This window comes from Acyrthosiphon pisum, chromosome A1 (assembly GCF_005508785.2).
Source record: "Acyrthosiphon pisum isolate AL4f chromosome A1, pea_aphid_22Mar2018_4r6ur, whole genome shotgun sequence".
Taxonomy (NCBI): Eukaryota; Metazoa; Arthropoda; class Insecta; order Hemiptera; family Aphididae; genus Acyrthosiphon; species Acyrthosiphon pisum.
In genome coordinates this window covers 44,308,358-44,328,812 of record NC_042494.1, presented here as the reverse complement: position 1 = coordinate 44,328,812, position 20,455 = coordinate 44,308,358, and the positions used below count along the sequence as shown (strand labels likewise).

At 28.5% G+C, this 20,455-nt stretch overlaps 3 protein-coding genes across 7 annotated transcripts in view; 1 reads left to right on the top strand and 2 right to left on the bottom strand.

The window, feature by feature from the left end:
• LOC100162125 (protein king tubby) lies at positions 1 to 2,503 on the bottom strand (the record flags this gene model as incomplete). Its single annotated transcript, XM_001945172.5, is given in 8 exon segments — positions 1 to 30; positions 102 to 219; positions 322 to 543; positions 623 to 790; positions 847 to 1,007; positions 1,380 to 1,481; positions 1,958 to 2,081; positions 2,165 to 2,503. Coding segments are annotated over 8 exon segments (973 nt in total), but the record flags the coding sequence as incomplete, so codon positions are not given.
• Positions 2,504 to 3,326: 823 nt separating this feature from the next.
• On the top strand, positions 3,327 to 7,773 carry LOC100164194 (N(4)-(Beta-N-acetylglucosaminyl)-L-asparaginase). Its single transcript, XM_001945121.5, has 6 exons — positions 3,327 to 3,847; positions 6,205 to 6,358; positions 6,426 to 6,651; positions 6,735 to 6,919; positions 7,056 to 7,163; positions 7,268 to 7,773. Exons 1-6 carry the CDS (start codon positions 3,670 to 3,672, stop codon positions 7,503 to 7,505), a joined length of 1,089 nt encoding a protein of 362 aa, XP_001945156.2. The 5' UTR covers positions 3,327 to 3,669; the 3' UTR covers positions 7,506 to 7,773.
• Positions 7,315 to 20,455, bottom strand: part of LOC100163422 (zinc transporter 1) — a 30,541-nt gene continuing 17,400 nt past the window's right edge. For 2 of the 5 annotated variants that reach the window (XM_008182553.3, XM_016802608.1), the window contains exons 2-9: positions 19,420 to 19,618; positions 19,158 to 19,280; positions 18,847 to 19,087; positions 18,266 to 18,397; positions 18,071 to 18,196; positions 17,770 to 17,948; positions 17,429 to 17,665; positions 17,030 to 17,358 (exon numbers count right to left, since the gene is read on the bottom strand). In XM_008182553.3, the coding sequence (XP_008180775.1) occupies positions 17,450 to 17,665; positions 17,770 to 17,948; positions 18,071 to 18,196; positions 18,266 to 18,397; positions 18,847 to 19,087; positions 19,158 to 19,280; positions 19,420 to 19,608 (1,206 nt within the window). In that variant the 5' untranslated portion in view covers positions 19,609 to 19,618 and the 3' untranslated portion in view covers positions 17,030 to 17,358; positions 17,429 to 17,449. Of the gene's footprint in view, positions 7,450 to 17,029; positions 17,359 to 17,428; positions 17,666 to 17,769; positions 17,949 to 18,070; positions 18,197 to 18,265; positions 18,398 to 18,846; positions 19,088 to 19,157; positions 19,281 to 19,419; positions 19,619 to 20,455 lie in introns of those variants that run through there. The other 3 variants (XM_008182554.3, XM_016802609.1, XM_029487110.1) reach the window with 2 other exon arrangements.

Here is a 20,455-nt window from a genome sequence, read left to right as displayed (position 1 = left end):
GATCGTCCATATTTTTTGTTCGATAACATTCTATACAGATTTGTGTTTAAATTATATGATACTTAATTTAACTTAGATTTATGTCATAATTAAAATATTACCTAATAGTGAACTATAGTTATCAGTTGTGGCGACTTTGACTCGTTGGTGATTTTTATTCATCCCTGGTATTATGACAGTCATCTTACGCGGTCCCTTGAATCCTAGCACATTTGTTTCCTATAAAATAATGTATTTATAAAACATATAATTAAAAAATAGGATTTTTTTTCAATTGTTTTTTATAAAGCAATATAATATTATAAATTTCTTTTAACTTACATATACTACAGCTGCTAATTCTTGTCTTTCTTGGACTCCTTCTATAGACGACTTATATGGTGACGTACCATTATCATAGATAGTGAATTGAGTACCAATTAAATTTGATCTAAGCTTGCCAACATATGAATCACCTCCTCTAGACAAATCAGTTGGATCTGTTGATATTAGATAATTTGATGTTCTACTTTTTTTACGTTTACGAGCAGCCAATAAAAAAATCTATAATACCAAATCAATACAATAACAATACAGTGTTGATAATAAAATTCAATATTTAACGTTTTTATTATTAGTTTACTTTTGATCCATTTCCTTTGTCTAAATGTAAATAGTATGTAGGATATAACCCTCGATCCATGCCTTTTTTATCTCTAGTTATACGACATTTAAAATGAACACCTTGGGCAGCCGGTTCCAGAACAAATGTTTCTAAATTTCCATAAACATCTCCTTCCAATTCATTAGTCTATAAAGCAAAAAGATAATATAGCATCATAATATTTAGATATTAAAGTAACTCACATCAGTAATTGTTGAAGAAGGATAAATAAATGGGCTGTTTTCTTTTATGTGTATTGAACTTAAATTTTTAACTGGAGAAATGGAACAAGATTCTTCATCTTCAGTATCTACAGATATCCTACGTTCGTCAACAGTCATTTCAGCTACTTCTTTTCTCATATCTAAAAATAACAAACATAAATACAAATTACAATAGTTATTTATTTAATGTATTCACTACGCTGATTTGAGTCTACATTTTTGCAATATATTGTAGATTTTACACTATCCGAGTTATCAAAATTGAATACAAAACCCTGTGGGCTGTTAATGCGTACATAAATGCATTATTAATTTGTTATATTATACATGCCTTTAAAGTACACAAAATAGTGATTTTTAATAACAATTCAGTGATTAATGCATTAAGGTGTTAAGATAGTACATTTATTAAATATTAATAAAAATCTAACTTTTATCAAATTCAATATTCCCTCAAAGATTACTTTTAAGTAGTACCTTTACATTTTAATTAAAAATTTAGCTTTACAAACCTTCAATAACATCATGATTAATAGAATGTCTTGATACACCTAATATATCACTGGAGTCTGGGCTGCAATTCATCATTGCATATGTTAATGGACCATCATAACCTAATAATTAAAAAATATAACATAAATTAAATAAGTAGGTAAATACACCAATATAATAATTATTAGTTTGATAAATAAACAAATAATTAAAATTAGAACTACGTTATGTTAAAGGTATATCCAAATTTAAATAATGCAATTTTGTTAATCTTTTGTTAACACAATTACTCTGAAATTAAAGCAAATGCATTATACCAGAGACAAGTTGTAAGCTTAACTTATAATTACTGTTATCTGTTTAGAAAACAGAACTACAGAAGTGTTGAAGCTTAGTAAATTGTATATGAATAACTACCTAGCTATAGAAACAAAAATCCAGTTACAACTAGTGCCGTGCAACCAAATAAACATTTTATCAGACATTAAACCTGTTTAGATCCAAACACTTTATATAAATGTTGTAGGTGCTTACATTTGTTTGAATTTGACTTTATCAATAAAGTTTACAAATTTTTTATACAATTAATACTACTTACAATTCATCTCCAGTGGCCTAGCAGATTTCGGCCGTATTCTTGCACTTGGCATGACATTGTCTGATGCTTTTATGATCTGGGGAGTTTGTCTGACCTGCCTCATTTTCATTTCCAACAGTTGTTTCTGAGTGAACACAAATAATTAATGATGAGACAAAGAAGAAAGGAAAATTCGTTTCAGAAATAAATCATTAGGAAGGTAGGTACTTGTTGTTCCAGTGTTTGGTGACGGATATTCCTAGTAGTAGCGGACATAATTGGATTGCATGTAAGTCACAAATATAGACACTAAAAAGTTACCAAAAACCGTAAGATGTCACACGTTCAACAAAATTCAAAAACTGGAGCAAGTAAAAAATAATTTCCAATAACGTAGAACTAAAAACACTAACGTTCTTCCAGTCTACCTATTTTTTAATAATCTTCATTAAAACATTCATCAATCATCAACTACTTAATCACATACTATGCACATCAATATTAAATTTAATTAATTAAAAACTTGTAATCATATCACGGGACATTATAAAAACCTGTTTTGTAATCTCAGCAACATTTCAAGAAAATAATGAAATAATAATATTGGATAAAACATTGTCAAGGAGTACTTATAATAGGAGTATTTATAAATAATATTATTGTATTATTGTTGTATGACCCATAAATTGTTCACACGGTTGTAGATACGACATTGATGAATTTACGACACTAATACCACAGAATAGATGAAATTCATCTAATCTGTGCTAATACACCGGAGGTGATAGCAGTTGGCTTACAAAATGTTATTGGCTCAGCCGGGTGGCGGGAAGCACTGACTGTTACCAGAAATTCGTTACTTGTTATCACAATCGTGTTTGTTAATTGTTATATTATTCTGTGAACATTACTGTGTTTTGAATCGATCACTGTTCAGTGTCCACTGATAAGGATTAGCTGCTATTTAGCTATTATTACATATTTTATTTCTTATTTTTTATTTTTTTTAGTTGCTAAATTCTACTGTTACTTACTGTTATTTACGACGAATTCAGATAAATATTAAATAGGTGTATCTCAGTTCCTGAATTATACCATGCATGATGCGTTTAGTCGTGACTAAATTTAGTGTTTTGTCTGGTTCAGTGATTGAAATTTCAAATATTAAATGATATTTTCTTAGACCATGTTTACACCATAGATATATACAACAAACTAGATAGCCGTCTCCTTCTTGTCATGGAAGTCGGCCGCCATTTACAAAGCAGGCAATGTTTACAAAATAATATTATCATAGTATATATGTATAGATAAATATAGATGTATATAAATAAATGTAAAATAAATGTAAACATTGCCTGCTTTATAGATGGCGGCCGATTTCAACATATTGGTCACAACTGTGGTATTAAGACGGCTATCTAGTTGTTGTATATATCTATGGTTTACACTTCATAATAGTTTATCTTAATTCTCGGCATAAGTTACTTTATATATATATATTATATAGTTATTAGTTTCTACTGCTCTGTCCGTACTCACTTATCAGTAATTTGTTCATTTCGAGAGCGCCGGGCACATTCTGCATTTAATTTTGTTTCTAAAAGACTTAAAACGTAAAGAAAAACTTAACGTTGAATGTCAGTTTCCAACATTCCGTCGTACCAAAGTTTTCAAATTTCATTAACATTTCATATTTTACGAATTGCTAAAAGTAGTAAATACATATTAAAATGTCTATAAAGAGCTGTTTTTATCGTTGCAGACTAATATTATCTGTTATAAGTTGTTTCATCATATTTACTGTAGTTATTCATAAATTGTATTGTTATAATTTAAAAGACAATTGTTTAACTTATAATACTCCAATGGTTATCAGTACGTGGGCGTTTACTAATGCAACAACAAAAAGTAATGATTTTTTATTTACTTTTAAAAATGAAATAGGTAGATACTTGTTGTTTACTGTTTCATTCCAGGTACCTACAACCTATTGTTGATTGTGGTTACAAGGCGTTTAATTTTAAAAACAACCTTTTAATTGATTTTTTTAAAATTTAAATTTTTATTAGAATTCAGTACCTAGTAGCTAATATATCTATTTAACATGTTGAATCCCTGGCGGTCGCACAGCTGTTTTTCCTACACAACCATATTTTACGTCATTCCTTGTGATATAAATTTATTTATTTATTATACAGGATGATTCACCAAATATGCCCACATAGATTTTTTCAAATTCTTAAATTGTTTTTTGTACTATTTAAAAGTGTGGCAATACAATCTCCTAGTTTTAAAATGAGAAACCCCTATTTTATAGTAAGTTAATTAATGGATAGTTTTTTGAAAATTCTGATGTAACTAATTCAAAATTTTAACGAGGAGTTTTATAGTTATTAAAATGTTATACCTACAAAAGATAATAATCCTTAAAAATGGTTTTACAAAAATATAAAATAGATGTCATATTAAATCTTATATTCTTATATCTATTTATTATCTTGGACCATTTTCACAAATTATTTATGTTGATAATTACCTAATATTGGTCACAAGTATTTTCTGATCACCATACCCTCCTTAATATCTTCCAAACCCGTTAATACAGATCTATTATCTTTATTCCTTAGTAGGTACACAAAGTCATAAGCGTGCACAGAATTTCTGGCAGGGTAGTCATACATAAATACATTAACACACACACATATTACATATATATAATATTCATATTCACACCTAAGTTACAAAAACTAATTTGGATGGGGTTACCTCATTTAACTACATTTACCGTGGTAAAAAATTATTTTATGATTGACTATCAATTTAATAAAATAATAAAAATATTGAATATTGAGGGGGCCGGGGGGAGTTCGCAGAGTAGTCAAGTGCCTACCATGACTACCCCGTGTGCACGCTTATGCACAAAGTCAAAGAACTTAAAAACTACTGGTACAAATTTTAATTCTGATATGTTAAAATTTGCAGAGAAATTTATCCTCTAAATAATTAACAGTAGTAAAGGAGGATTTAAAAAAATTTTGAATAAATGTATTATTGAAGAAAAAAAGGGGTGAGCACTGAGCATGCTTGGTAAATAACCTGGTTTAATAATATTTGGTAAATTTAGTATTAAGTGTATATAAAATAGACTGTACTAACATATATCATTTGATTCAAAATGTTTTCCTCTACACTATGATTAAAAAATATTAATTATTAGTCCAACACTACGAATCGCATTCACATTCACTGATAAATGAAATTATGACAACATGCAATCGCTGGCATCCATAAAAATACTTTTAAATTCTGACACCATGCTAACGCCAGTGGTTGAATGGCAGTCGAAATTTAAAGAACTAAATGATACATTATCTATTAAATATTAATTTTACTGAATATTAGTTAGCTTTTAGGTACAATAATTTATCATTTACATGTGATTTTATTTTTTAAAAAACACTTTGGAAATGAATATTACTTTATCCTTGCAAGCATTCTGGTTAACATTTTTGTACTCGTTTTTGTACATAATTGTAATAAAATAAACCATAATACTAGATATTATGAGTATTTCTAATTTTCGATATTATTATAAATAGACATCTACTTTAAGTCAATGTTACATATAGAGTAATCAGCAGAGTCGTCATTTTTGGCTTAACTTTTTCGCTCATCTCCATTTATTTAATTTAAAAATATACTTGCTATGATAATATTAAATCATATGTACTGTTATTAAACATTTTAAGTATATTATTCAAGTTTTTTTTTTTTTACCTATTATAATACAGATTTTTTTACAAACTTAAAATATTTGTATTTTAGCCAAACTTGTTTTTTAAAAATGAAATCATTTCTATTATTACTAAAATCAAATTCAAAACTTCTTATTTCACCAGAATACAGAAGAAATAGTTTTCATTTTTCTAACTTATTTAATTAATCTTTTTAATTTCAGCATGATAACAATTAGTTTATTCCAAATTTAAATATATCTTAAAATTAATATTGAATACCTACTTGGTCATATGGGTAGTTAATTTTTGTTTAAATAATTGAAAAATTTATATTTTCTAAGTTTGAAGTTTCTGACCGCTTAATTAAATATATAAAACATATTACTGATTCTTATAAATTGTAGAATTTTAATTAACATTTATATTTAAAAAAAAAAAAAAGCTTAATCATTAGGCAAACAGTTTTTCATTCTAATAAAATGAATATAGTGCCTATTGTATACTATTTCTATATAAAAATGAATTTAGGTTGGTCAGTGTTAAACATGACAGGCACCGCAATCGATGCAGTTGTAGCTGGATGTACAGTTTGTGAACAAGAGCAATGTGACGGTACCGTTGGTTATGGTGGAAGTCCTGATGAAAATGGAGAAACTTCTTTAGATGCTCTTATCATTGATGGGTTTGCTTATTATTTATTTCTATTTACTTAAAATTTTAATAATTTAATTGAAACAATAAATCCATAGAGCTACAATGAATATGGGAGCTGTTGGGCATATGAAACGTATCAAGTCAGCCTCTAAAGTAGCACGGCTTGTGATGGAAAACACAAAACATACTCTTCTTGTAGGTGATGAAGCAACACAATTCGCTATACAGATGGGCTTTAAAGAGACTAATCTCAGCACAATTGAGTCGTTAAACTTGTGGAAACAATGGAAATCTAATAATTGTCAGCCAAACTTTTGGACTGTATGTTTTTTATTGTTCGATACAGTCATACAATTAAAATATTGACTCATTAAATGGACTAAAAAAATATTTTTTTAATGTAGAATGTCAATCCAGATCCAAAAATGTATTGTGGGCCTTACAAACCAAATTTGCTCAAAAATTCAAAGCCTGAGCCAAATCTTGTGGATACAAAAAATCATGATACTATTGGAATTATTGCAATTGACCATGAACGTAATATTGCTGCTGGTACATCTACAAATGGTGCCAAATTCAAAATACCTGGGTAAGTAATACACAAAATATTATTATATTTTAATAACAGGTATTTGTTTCATGATAATGTATAATAATAAAACTAAAATTAACAAGCTACTTTGAAGTACAATGTGTAATTATAATTTATATTAATAATACTGCAGAAGAGTTGGTGACTCTCCCATTCCTGGATCGGGTGCTTATGCTATGAACACCTATGGTGCCGCTGCAGCAACAGGTGATGGAGACATACTGATGCGTTTTTTACCAAGGTAGGTAATACTAATACTTTTAAATAAACAAAAACACCAACCAAATAATTAATAGAATCTTCTTTAGTAAAATAATTTGTAAATTTTTCTATTTTTACTTTTAGTTTCCATGCAGTTCAAGCAATGAAGAATGGCCATAATCCAACAAAAGCAGCTCAATTAGCTATAGATACGATTTCCAATTATTATCCAGACTTTAGTGGAGCAGTTATTGCTGTTAATAAGTATGGAGATTATGGTGCTGCTTGTCATGGATTTGACAGATTCCCATACTCAATCGCAAACCCTAAACACAATAAAGTGTCCTTATTATATATCACATGTACCAAATCAAAATCATAAAACTATAACCTATGGTCATCTTTATAGATCTATCTTATTTATTCTTAAATTAAGTTTTAAATTTTGCAATATACTATAATATTTCAATCGGCGTAACTTATTATTATATTTTTGTTTGTCATTTTCATTGATATTTTTACACCTATTTTAATAATAAAATTATAGTGATGGACCAGTGTTGGTCTGATATATGATTGGGCCCTGGAATGATAATTTTTGATGAACTTCAATGCCACGCAATAAAGTTATTTTGTTTTTAATTGAAAAATTATGTGTTATTATGATTGTTTAAAAAATTACATAATCATTAATGTTTTACATTTTTTTTTTACAAAATTAAAAATAATACCACTTATTGTAAAAAAAACTAACATATATATCATAAAAAAGCCAACGTAAGGTCACAGGAACATGGATAATGTTCTGATAATAATGAATAGATTGAATTCACTCTAATAGTAAAAGTAACAACACTGCCTACAGAGTAGGGTCTGCTAAACATAAATTTGTCATGTTGCGCGTGGTTCAGAGAAAGAAAACAAATGGTGCGCTGACATCCTCTTAATTGTTTAAAACAACTGCTCGTAATAAAAAAAAAATTAAATAATAAGTAGACTACTTTTGATAGTTTTTCCTAACATTTTGAAAAATTATTGAGTATTTCCAAAAATGTTCTCTCTAATTAGTAAATACTAATCTGAAGGAGTTTTTCATTAAAAAGAGTTATAGATGAATTTTTTTGATCAGAATATCTACCCAAAAACGTGTACAGACAATAAGAAAAGAAGTAATAAATAATTAATATCCTCTCTTTCTGATTCCAAGACACTCACGCACGCCATCGAGAGGCAGGGCCTGTCTCCCTAAGAAAAGCCAGTGGCCTCTTTAATTTAATTTTTAAATATTATGGCATTTAATTTTCCTGAATCCTGGATGTATTTTATAGGTACTATGTATAAATAACAATCATATATTGTAATTAAATTCCAAGATTTTATTTTATAAACATCCAACACCCAACAATTTGAGGTAGGTTACTCAATAACTCTACTAATATTAGATTGAAAATTGGAAAACACTATTTAAGAAGTCGCTACAACCGCATGTGTTTTCTCTATCTTACAATTTATTAATGCAGGTACAATATCGTCACCTACGAACCATTATGGCTAATCTCAGTTTTCCCAACTTTTCAGGGTTAACAAAAAACTGTTTTTTGTTAGGAATTTTGAATGTTGGTATACCTTTTGACATTAATTAACTCTAAAATGTTTCATCTTATTGTCAATAATAATTATAATATTAATAAAACTTTAGTTGGCTCCTGACGGCTCTCTATTATTGGTGGCAGTTCCGATATTTTTAGATAACATAACATACCATTAATAACAATTTTAGATAGGCCATGATGACACTTGGAATTTTCACAGCGAACCTAACGGACCAAACATCAAAACTAATCACTTGGTCTCACGCGTCTCGAAAATACGAATCTATTGATATATAAAACGCATATTTGAATTTTTTAAGATTGGCCATGATGGTTCTTAGGTGACGATATATAATAGCAAAAATAGTTTTATGTGGGATAGAACCACTCGGGCCGCAGTGACTCCAAATTGATGTACAATATAGGAGATTATATAATATAAGAGAACATTATCTGTGAAATATCGTTTTTATTTTTTTGATATCACTTGTACGAAAAAAGTTATGACTACCTATATATTATTATAATTTATATTCTTAGTTATAAGTTATGACTGTAGCGTTCTCGGTTCTTTCCCAAGCAAAAAAGTTTTTGCTATATTTTACATTCGTAAGACGGTGACAACACATGCGTCCTCTACTATTATTAACCAATAAGTACAACACATTGTTAAAATGAAGTTTTTATTTTATAGATTTTGTGTAATAAGTAGGTAGTGGGAGGTACAAAAAGCAGGGAGGGGCCGAAAAATGTTGGCCTCCTTATGGAAAAATGTCTGGCTACGTGCCTGCAGGGCCCTGGATAGTGGAGAATATTTAAACTGTGAAGTACGATAAATTGATTATCTATAGTAAAACCTATAAAGTATAAGACTTTTGTCGTTTTTCTTTTTAATTTGCTACCTACTTGCTGGTCGATCAATATTAACACAATATGATGATATTCTCGTGGCAATAATACATTTCTTAATAAAATAGGTAGGTACCTACCTATCTACTTTTCTTTTTTTTTTTTTACGGTAATTTATTTAAACCTTATAATAGGTACATATAATTCGATTCCTGACGTTGTTTTACCTACATTTTCTTCAACAAAAAATCTTTGTACCTAGTTTTGATAGAAATAGTACAAAAACCAAATGGCAAACATATAGGTACCGCCTAAAGGAAGAGGTTTCATTGAATAATCGTCAAGGAAATGGAAACGCCAAACCAGTCATACCTACCTACTTTGATACCAGGAGCAAACTGGCCCATACTGACCTATACTGTCCTGTAGGATAGTATGGCCGCTTGTACTATGGGGGCCCGAGGCCCTTCATTAATAAGCACCAAGGGTCCATAATTAAGTGATAGGTAGCACATCTTAAATCATTATTATATTCAACTGTAATTTCTGAATTTTATAAATTACTATAAATCGATACTCCTTGCAGATAATTTATTATTGGTGTGATTACAGTTGAAATTATGTTACTATTACGGTAGAAATTCTAATTTCTCCTCTGGATTTTTCTGAATACCTATGGGCTATGAGGCCTTCTATAATAATGGGAGGTTAATATATAATAGGCTTTAACAGGCCTGTTTTATACCCATGCAGTGCCGCAGTGGAGTAGGTATAAACGATTTAATTTCGGGAGGATTTTAGAAATCCTTTGTCAGAATTACCAGTATGATAATTAATAATAATAATTCTACACGCACATACTTTTATTTTCAGGTGGGGGGGCGTTGAACCCCTAACCCCTCTCTATATGCGACACTGTACCCATGCAATTATTGAGTCAAAACTGTCCACACGAGACACTAAGTCTGTGGCCTGTGTCCAAATACACCCCTACATACATATGTTGTTAGGTGTTAGGTAGGTATGTTATGAAGGGTTTGAAGTGTTTGAAAATGTATTTGTCTGAATGTCTGATTTAGTGATGTATATTGAGTATTGACATAATATTATATCATCATAATCAGTGCTTTTAAAGAACATCGTTCATGAACGATGAAGTTCACGTCATAAGCGCAACTAAGGGGGGGAGGGATTAGCCCCCCCCCCAAAAAAAAAAAAAAAAACCTTGTAATAGCCCCCGCAAAATAAATTATTCATTTGTTCCCCAAAATATTAATACATTTTTGAAAATCAAACTGTATTTCTTACTTTTTTTGGGGGAAAAAAAATGTAATTATCTAACTTGTATTTAAACCTTACAATTATTTTATATTGCCTATAGAGTATAGACTATGATAAATATGGTAAATATCATTAGCTGTATGCCTGTATATGCCTGTAGGCTGTATTTGTTTGAAGAAAACGATTTATGTCGGTTTTTGGTAAGATTACTATACATAATTTTAGTGAATATGCACTTAACTTATGAATAGAAACAGTGAATTGCGAAATAAAAATCCCTGAACCTAGGAAAAATAACCCCCAGACTGACAACTAGGTAGGTACATGAAATTGATTGATCAATTATTTTTTTTTTATTTTAAGCTAATAAGTGTAATAATTATCATCATATTAATATTTAATTACAACTTTATTATACTTATTGTTAGTATGGTATATCATCTTTTCATTAAAAAAATTAAAATATAATAAATAATTTTCAAAAATTAACAATAATATTATTTTGTTTTATATCATGATTTTAATAAACATATTATGTTAATAGTCTTGATAAAAAAATTAGGTACCTACTACCTACATTCATTGATTATTTATTTGATAATTATTTGTATCTATGAATAAAACTTGTAAAATCGACTTCTTATAATAATAATTATTAATATTGTCATTTTGCTTATCGTCAAAATATTATTAGGAAATATAATATTTTATTCTGGGGATATATTATAATATATAATGTAAAAAATATTATTATTGATAACGTCTGAATATTATAATATAAATATTAAGAAATACCTAAGTTAAATTGTATTTAATATAGGTTAGATACCTATATAGGCTATATTATACCTATCTACCTACATATATATTTAAGCTTTGAACATAAATTTGTTTTTTAATTTAATTTTTCTTAAACCTCTACTTGATTTTTAATTTTTTCAATGATATTTAGTATGTACAGTTTATACCTATACTATAAGTAAATATTTGTAATTAAATATTATTAATGTGATATTTACACTAATTATAACGTTTAAAAAATATTTGCTCAATCATTTTATGACGTATTTGTGAGTAATAAAAACTAATATTGTAGTCCAGGGATTTTTATTTTTATAACCATAGATATAGTATACTGTTATTGTGAAAAATTAAATTTGAGTAAATATATATTTTTTTTTGTACCACTTTTTATATTCTTATGTGAATATATATGGGGGGCGTGGGGGCATCACCCCCACGGGTTACTTTTTATGTAATATCAGGTTGGGGCTACAGCCCCCCCCCCCCAAATTTTTTTAGCCCTAGTTGCGCCACTGGTTTACGTTCATATTTAGTGAACGTCACTCGTTTTTTTTCAAATAGAACGTGAACGTGAACGACGTTTATATATTTAATGAATTTGAACAATTTTTAAATTGGGAAATTTAAGTCTTAAATTTTTAAAACGTTCAAATTTATTTATTAATTAATAAATATTGATTGATAATATAATTGATATAATATAGTATATTATGAATTATGTATAAAAATAAATTACATGAAATTCCAGTGGGCACGCTTGGACATAAAACAACAATAATAATATTATGATTTCCACGATTTTGTATTCGTATTAAAACGATACAAAAAAAAAAATTAATGAACGACGAAATGATCGCGTTCATGTTTGTAAAGAATGTTAACGTGAACGAGTTCCTTTTTTAAGCATTGGACGTGAACGAATTCGTTTTTTTTAGTGAACGTTCCGAACACTGAATACTGATCATCATGTATGTTTGAATATTAAGATAAATCTTCTACAAATCTATCAGATAAGAACATTTGTTTACACGTAGGTACCTACTGAAGTCAATCTCATCAATACAATTTTACTTCTTCGTTAATTACTCTCAGATAAGTACATTTTTCTAGTATATTTTTTAATTAGACACCTCATACGCTATACACTCATACATTATACATAATATACTAATAGCCAATAGATATAGTAGTAATATATTCATATATGTACTAATGTACTATAATATTTACAAAATATAAATTTAATTGTTAGATATACTTAGTTGAAAGGTCCCGTTTAGTAACCGAAAATAGCGTAAAAACTTGTATTAATGTAAGTAGGTCCCATATTTAAAGTATATACTTTAGTATAGCTAGTAATAACTATAGCTGTCATCGTTACTTGAATTCACCGGAAACAAGAGAAATACAAATTGCATTATTGGCCTCGAAAATATGTTATAATGTGACGTGGTGAGTGGCCCCAAATCCTACGCATTTGGAAGTACTCCGAGTTCGATCGTGAAGTATAAGTGGGCGTGCTGCGTGCATAGACGAGCGCGTGGCTTGGCACGGCGTATATAGGCAAGTCTACATCGAATTATGACATTGTTTTTTGTAACTCCGCAGGGCGTGAGAACCTAAATATTGGTGTCGGTTCGTCTAAAAATTATGCCAAATTTAATATAGGGGCCTACTAAGTTCAAGGCATTAATAATGAACAACACGTTAAATTAATACTATAATATAAATTTGTATTGTTTTACATACCTACAGAATGAACAAAATACTTTAGGTTGCAGTATGATAAAAATAATATCTTTAAGTACCTACCTACTAAAATAAAAGACGCTGAATAGTCAGGCCCGTATTTATTCGTATTAATATTAATCCGAAGAATATAAGAATCCAATCCCTCAAGGCCGGACGAGCCATCATAAATAATCGATTCGCTGTCAGTGTTTTCTTGACATCCCCCGACCACCAGTGTCTAATTGGCTACTAATTATTATAATGAAGACATGAAGTACCTAGGTAACTACTAACTAGGTAACGAGTTAACTAGGACGGGGTGACATAAGTACCTACGAACATTTTATTTTCTCTTCTTTCATAGTCTCATGTGACAAGCTTATATTATAATATTATTTTATTATTTATTTAATTACCAGAATGTAATAGAGTAAATTAAAAAGTCCATCGTCCTAAAAGTAAAGTCTTATAGTTTTTTTGGCTGTTCAAAAGTTTTAAAATTATTTATATAAAAACTTATAATTTATCACTAAGAAACGGATTTAAATGCTCTAAAAATCAAGAAAAATGACTTTAAAAAATACGATTCAATACACATAAAATAATTTTTTTTTAAATGCACTAAAAATGATCTTAAAATTATTTTTATAACATTAAAAAAATTTGTTTTGTTATTAATTAACAATTACTATAGGTATACATTCTTCTTATTATTAATTATTCGTATCATATTATTTGTCTTCTCCTACCTTCTATTTAGCCTGGAAATTATTGCCAAAAAATTATAAAAAAATGTATGGTAATTTTATAAATTATAAAATTACCATACCTAACATAGGGAGCGACGGCGTCATATTATCTGACCGGTAAAAACATAACAAATAATAAAAAGTGGGTAAGTGGATGTCGCTCTGCTGTAATGCAGTAATTTACAAGCGGGTCACTGTAATGGATGGTGTTAAATTTTAATTCAATGATATAATATCATTATATAAGAAAAACGATTCTGAGCGAAAACGGTCAGTCAGCCTATGATATTAGTTATTAGTTATTACTAAATATATTTGATGATATTATTGTGAATAAAGTAATTTATATATTTAACTATTTACGTGGAACCTTATTTTAAATTTTCAATCCTTAGCTATAAAAGTTGAACAATTTATAAATTTTTAACCCACCAAAAAATTATTACATTTTAAATTTGATAAATTTTGTCAAAATTCAAACTTTAAATGCTTATAAAAAAAAATTGTGCATATGTATTTTTAATAGTTTTTAACTGCTATTGTAACAATATATCAGGAGCCTTGCATTAAATTTTCACGCTTTTTTACCCAACAAATAAAATCTTATTGATATTTATAGAAAAAAAACTAAACAAATTGAAAACTGACAATCTCAGTAACAGCCCAAAAATAGTCAAAATATTTTCAAAATTTTATGGTATATACAAAATGAAAATATAAACATTCAGTAAAATTTTCATGTATTCGTTTTGAATAACAATAAAATAACAAAACCGCTACATGAGAAATCGAGTAATTATCCAATATTGTAAAAATATGAATTTCAAACGCTCATAAAAATTTAATTTGATTTGCTTGTAGACATTTTTTTTTTTGATAAAGGTAGACAAACTTATGAGGAGTCTTGTATGACATTTTCAAATCTTAAATTTAAAAAGAAAAATTTTAATCAATTCTAAACTCAAAATAATTTTCTAATTTTCGTGATTTTTCCGGATTTTGTCAAGATTTAAAATTTAAATTCTTATAAAAAAAAACTGTGACCAAAGATTTCTAATATTTTTTAAACGTCATTTAAACAATACAGTAGGAGCCTTGTATTAAATTTTCAAGTATACTTTTACTCAACAAATAACTTGACATTCATAGAAAAAAAAACTAATAAAATTGGAAACTAAAAATGTCCCTATACAGTTCAAAACAATTCAAAATATTTTGAAAATTTTATCATCTATGGAAATTTGAAATATAAACAACCAGTGAAAATTTCATTTATCTACGGTCATTTGTTTTAAAGTTACACCAAAAACAAAAACCGATTTTGCGTAAAAATTCCCGTTTTTATGTTGTGTTTTAGTTAGTCATCATAATTTTAAATATTTTTACAGTTATAATTTTTTGATATACTCCAACTGGAAGAAAATGTCTAGATTATAATCTTATGTAACAAAATAAATTAAATATGTTACCAACTGGTTTTCAATTATTTTAAGTACCTGCAATTTACAATTCTTCAATTTTAATATAGCACTAAACATACTGATAGCTATAATTATAATATATATTGAGAATATGTAAGCACACTATTTCTTTTCTTTTTCTGAATGATGCGCAATACACCAAATTTGCGATCAACGGAAGTGACCAATTATTAAACTTAAAGTGAGGAGCGTTATCTGTGTTTGAACATTGCATTATTACGATATTTCAATTTTTTATGCAAGCTTTTAGTGCGTAAATAATATTATAGTTAAAACTGATATAATCTCGCTCCAAAACTTAATTGTTGCGAAAAACCAACATACAAACAATGGTAATGTTCTTAAGTCTTAACTTTAAAGTTTTGTTATAGATAAATTCACTCTAATACTAAAGCCACAATTCACAAAGTTGGTTCTGCTGAACGCAAATTTGCTATGTTGCGCATGGGTCAGAAAAAGAAAAGAGATAGTGAGCTGATATCCACTTAATAATGAATCAGATTAGTTGACTATGACTCCCCACGGCCCACCCATTCTTGAATCTGGTGCTAATACTATGAACAAAATTGTACAGTACTACAGTGCCTATACTGTAGGCCCAACAATAAATAGAGACTAATGCATTTTTTTACCAATGTAATAGGTACTAATATTTATAAATAAAACCAAAAAATTAATCAAATCATGAATGCAATCTTCTTTTAAGTGGACGATACACGGTCAATTGTTGTCTCTGTCTTACAAGTACATAACATAGCAAATTTACGCTCAGCATATCACGTTTAGCTTGTTTAGCGTAAATTAAATACTCATAATTCACTTATAAACCGAATAATCGTAAAAAACCCACATACAATCACAAATAATAATATTCTTATCATCGAGTTTCATAATAGGTTGTTTCACGCTCATTTTTTAACTAAAAGCTAAACGTGATCTGCTGAGTGTAAATTTGGTGTGTTACGCACTTTTTAGACGGAGACAACAATAATGTCTGTGTAGCGTCCTCTTAAGTTAATTAATTATGATATTTATTATTTTGCTATACTAATTTTCATGCAGATTGGACAATGCAATTTGATATTCAAGTACCTATTGTCATTTTCTAACATATTGAGATCCATTAGACATTAGTCATATTTACGAATATGATTGCCAAATATTATCTAGACTTTAGTGGAGCTATTATTGTTGTTGATTAGTATGGACATTGCTATGCTCCTATCATAGATTTTACAGATTCCCATATTTTATCACAAATTTTGAATTCCACGAAGTTTCCATATAATTGTATACTACATATTATACGAAATCTAAATCATAAATTTATTACCATAGGCTATTTTTCTGGAAAAAATGTGGTTCTTAAATAAAGTTTTAAAAATGTATAATGTATTATAATAATATTATGTTACAATCAGTAAAACATATAATTTGTATTTGTCATTTTCAATAACATTTTATATTATAAAATAAAATTATAATAAAAACAAATACGTTTTCGTATTCGTTAAACAATAATTAATAACGATTCAGTATAAATACATTCACAGTCACACAATTATGAGTACACATAGGAACGCATTTTCCATTTGAAAAAAAATTATAATAATAAGGTCAACATAACCCATTTGCACATGGTATAAGTACCTATAAGGTAATCAAATTTGAAATATTTACTTTTTGAATATTTGTAAAGGTTAATCAAATAATGATTAATGTTGATGAGCAAGACAATTGTTTCAACTCTAAAAGAAACAGAATAAATATTATGTACACTACGTATCGATGTATCGGAATGTGAACCGTTTGTTTTACCTATGAAGTTGTTTCTAAATCTTAACAATGTTGAATTGATTCAATATCATCTGGTTCACAGCAATTTCTATCGAAGCACTCGACGTTATTGCACTGAACCAAACACTGTCCCATACCATACTCTGGTACCATTTGTATATTCTGGTCGTCTTTGAAAAACTCTGGTTGAATAGTTACTTCTAAAATGCCATTATCATGGAAAAAATTAACAACCGCTTTATTTATTCTCAAATAATCCTTGAAACGAAAAAAAGTTGCAATTATTAATTAATTCAATTCAAAAGAAATAATTTACACAAATTATGTATAGGTATTAAAAAAGTAACATATTTTTATCTTACTTGAGGGTTAAGAAACATAATATGTGCAGTAGATATTATTTTATCTTCAGTCAGTTGCCATATATGGAGTTCATGTACGTTTACTATGTCTGGAAATGTTTTCATCAAGTTTTTGCAAATTACATCAATATTCATATGGTCGGGCATGGTTTGAAGAAGAATCAGGCATGATTCTTTCACTAAAATTTAAAAACGTAAAAATTTAACATTTCATTATAATATAATATTATTATATTTTAGAACAGCTGATGTGAATATTTAAGGCCAGAGAATCATGTTTTTGTGTGACAAAGCCACTCACTATTCGGATACTTGAGGTAGAGCAATATTGCAGCCGATATGATTGAAATTCCAGGATCAACAAACTTTGCTATGCTAGGGTCTGTGAATATTACGATGATCGAACATATCATCACCATTGTACAACCTAGACAAATATTTTATTTATTTTATTGTAAATTTACTGCTTTTTTTATCTTTTACAAAAATAATCTACCAACTAAATCTCGACATATTTCTCTTGGACTGCAGTTTTTAATTTGTATTTTTTTTTTCAGCAATAGACCAGGATTTAAAAGAGCATTAGCGCTCTCTTCGTCAGGAACTCTTGTGTTTTGTGATACTGGACCTGCGTTAAAAAATCAACCATTTAGTAAGACATAAATATTATTTATACATGGTGATTATTTTATCATTAAACAGGCATTAAATTATCGAAAAATATAAGATATTTTTAATTTTTAGAACAAATACTTATACTCTGAGTTATGACAGACAATTTTCAAATAAGTTATAAGTAGTAGTAAATTCTTAAAACTTAAAAAAAAATTAAAATTCCTTATATTTCTCGAGATAATAAGCAGCATAATTTTATAGGTATATCGTATATAGTAAAAATCATTGGCGCAACTAAGTATAAAATATTTTATTAGGAGGGGGGGGGGGGGGTAGTGTAAATAAATAAAGCTTGAAAATATTTAAAAAATTGGAGGCTAAGCCCCTCTAAGAATAGTTGCGTCAATGGTATAGACAATAATACCATATACGTGTGGTTTAGCTTATATAGTTATTATTAACCTCCTAGTAATAAACAACACAGTCCGTGGATAAGTATACCAACAAGACCGATAATGAACACTGATATCGGTTGATGCATTGGATCTTGATGGTCGATGTGTATGAGAGTTTGAATAGCTTCGACCACCAGTGAGAAACTAAGGGACGCCAAAAACACGCAACCACCGAGCATTAAAACCACTTCGATCCTTGCCCATCCGAATGTGTTCTTTAACTTCTTCTCGGGATGACGATGCACGCACTGTAGAGTTTGAAAAAATAATGGCGATAAAAATATAACGAATCCCCGATGAATAATGGGCAATATTCACACTGGAAGACGATATTTGACCGGACTTGGATACTGTCAAGTTGGACTCAGGAGAATCGTCCTCCGCTTTGAGGATCTTTTCCACGCAACCTTCGTTTGAACACACCTCTTCATAATCGTTATGCTGTAATATAATACACAATTCCACTTGTTAATTGTTATGTATTATATATTATTTATTATTAAATATTAATCATGAACAGCAAAGCCGTTTGTATAATAAATTCTTAAATATAATGTAAGTATACATAATATATAGTCACCTTAATACATAGTACAGATCCAAAAAAGTATATTAGTTTGCAAAGCACGTGGTACGAGTCGACGAGCAAGGTGAGTGAATGCGATATATGACTGAAAACTAGTTGCACTAAGAAGTAACATAACATTAGTAGAATGACCATGTGGACTGCATGAGGATTAAAAATGCGGAGCACTTTTTTGACAGACATTTTAAAACTGCTGAAACAAAATAATGAACTGTAAATAAACATTTTTCTGTACTCACAAAAATAGTGTATGTAATATTTAAATAGATTTAAATATAGTATTTATATATTATTTAAATATATATTTAAATAAGCTTCGTTTACTGGAAAAAGATTAAATTGATAAAATATATAGGTAAAACGAGTTTTTTTTAATTACGGTATAATTGTGTAAGATTATGTTTAGGTATAGAATAATATTAAAATTAAAATAAAGAGAGAATTTTGAAGTTGTGTGGATACTGTAGGTAACTGGTAGATGCATATTGTATAAAAAATATTTGATAATTGCATTTAATAGGTCAATTCTAGGTAAAGTTCAGTTAACCCACAAAGTTCGGAAAAAGATCAAGCTTTTGTTAAAAACTAGTGTATTATGCTTCAACATCATCCCCTTTATTTTTTGTACTGTTAATTGCAAATTATCTACTGTTTTCTAGTAAGCTACCTACTGGAAAACTCTAAAAATCGGTGATACACGACTGCGGACGCTTCTTATCGGGGCGACCTTTTTAATAACACGATTGCGAACGATTATAGTTTATCGGCGGACCCCCGAATATTACACTATTGCGGACACATGTTGCCAAATTTATAAATAATACTTCGATAATGTGGGAATGTGGAAATTCTAAACGTATTAAGTTTAGTATGCAGTTACAAGTCATTTTTGTTAAATGCTGCAGTAATAGCTGCAACCTGTATACAGTCGTATACACTATGGAATACTTTCAAATTATTTTATCAGAACGTGATAAAGAGTTAGTTCTACACAAAACGATTATATTATATTATTATTTATTATATTGAG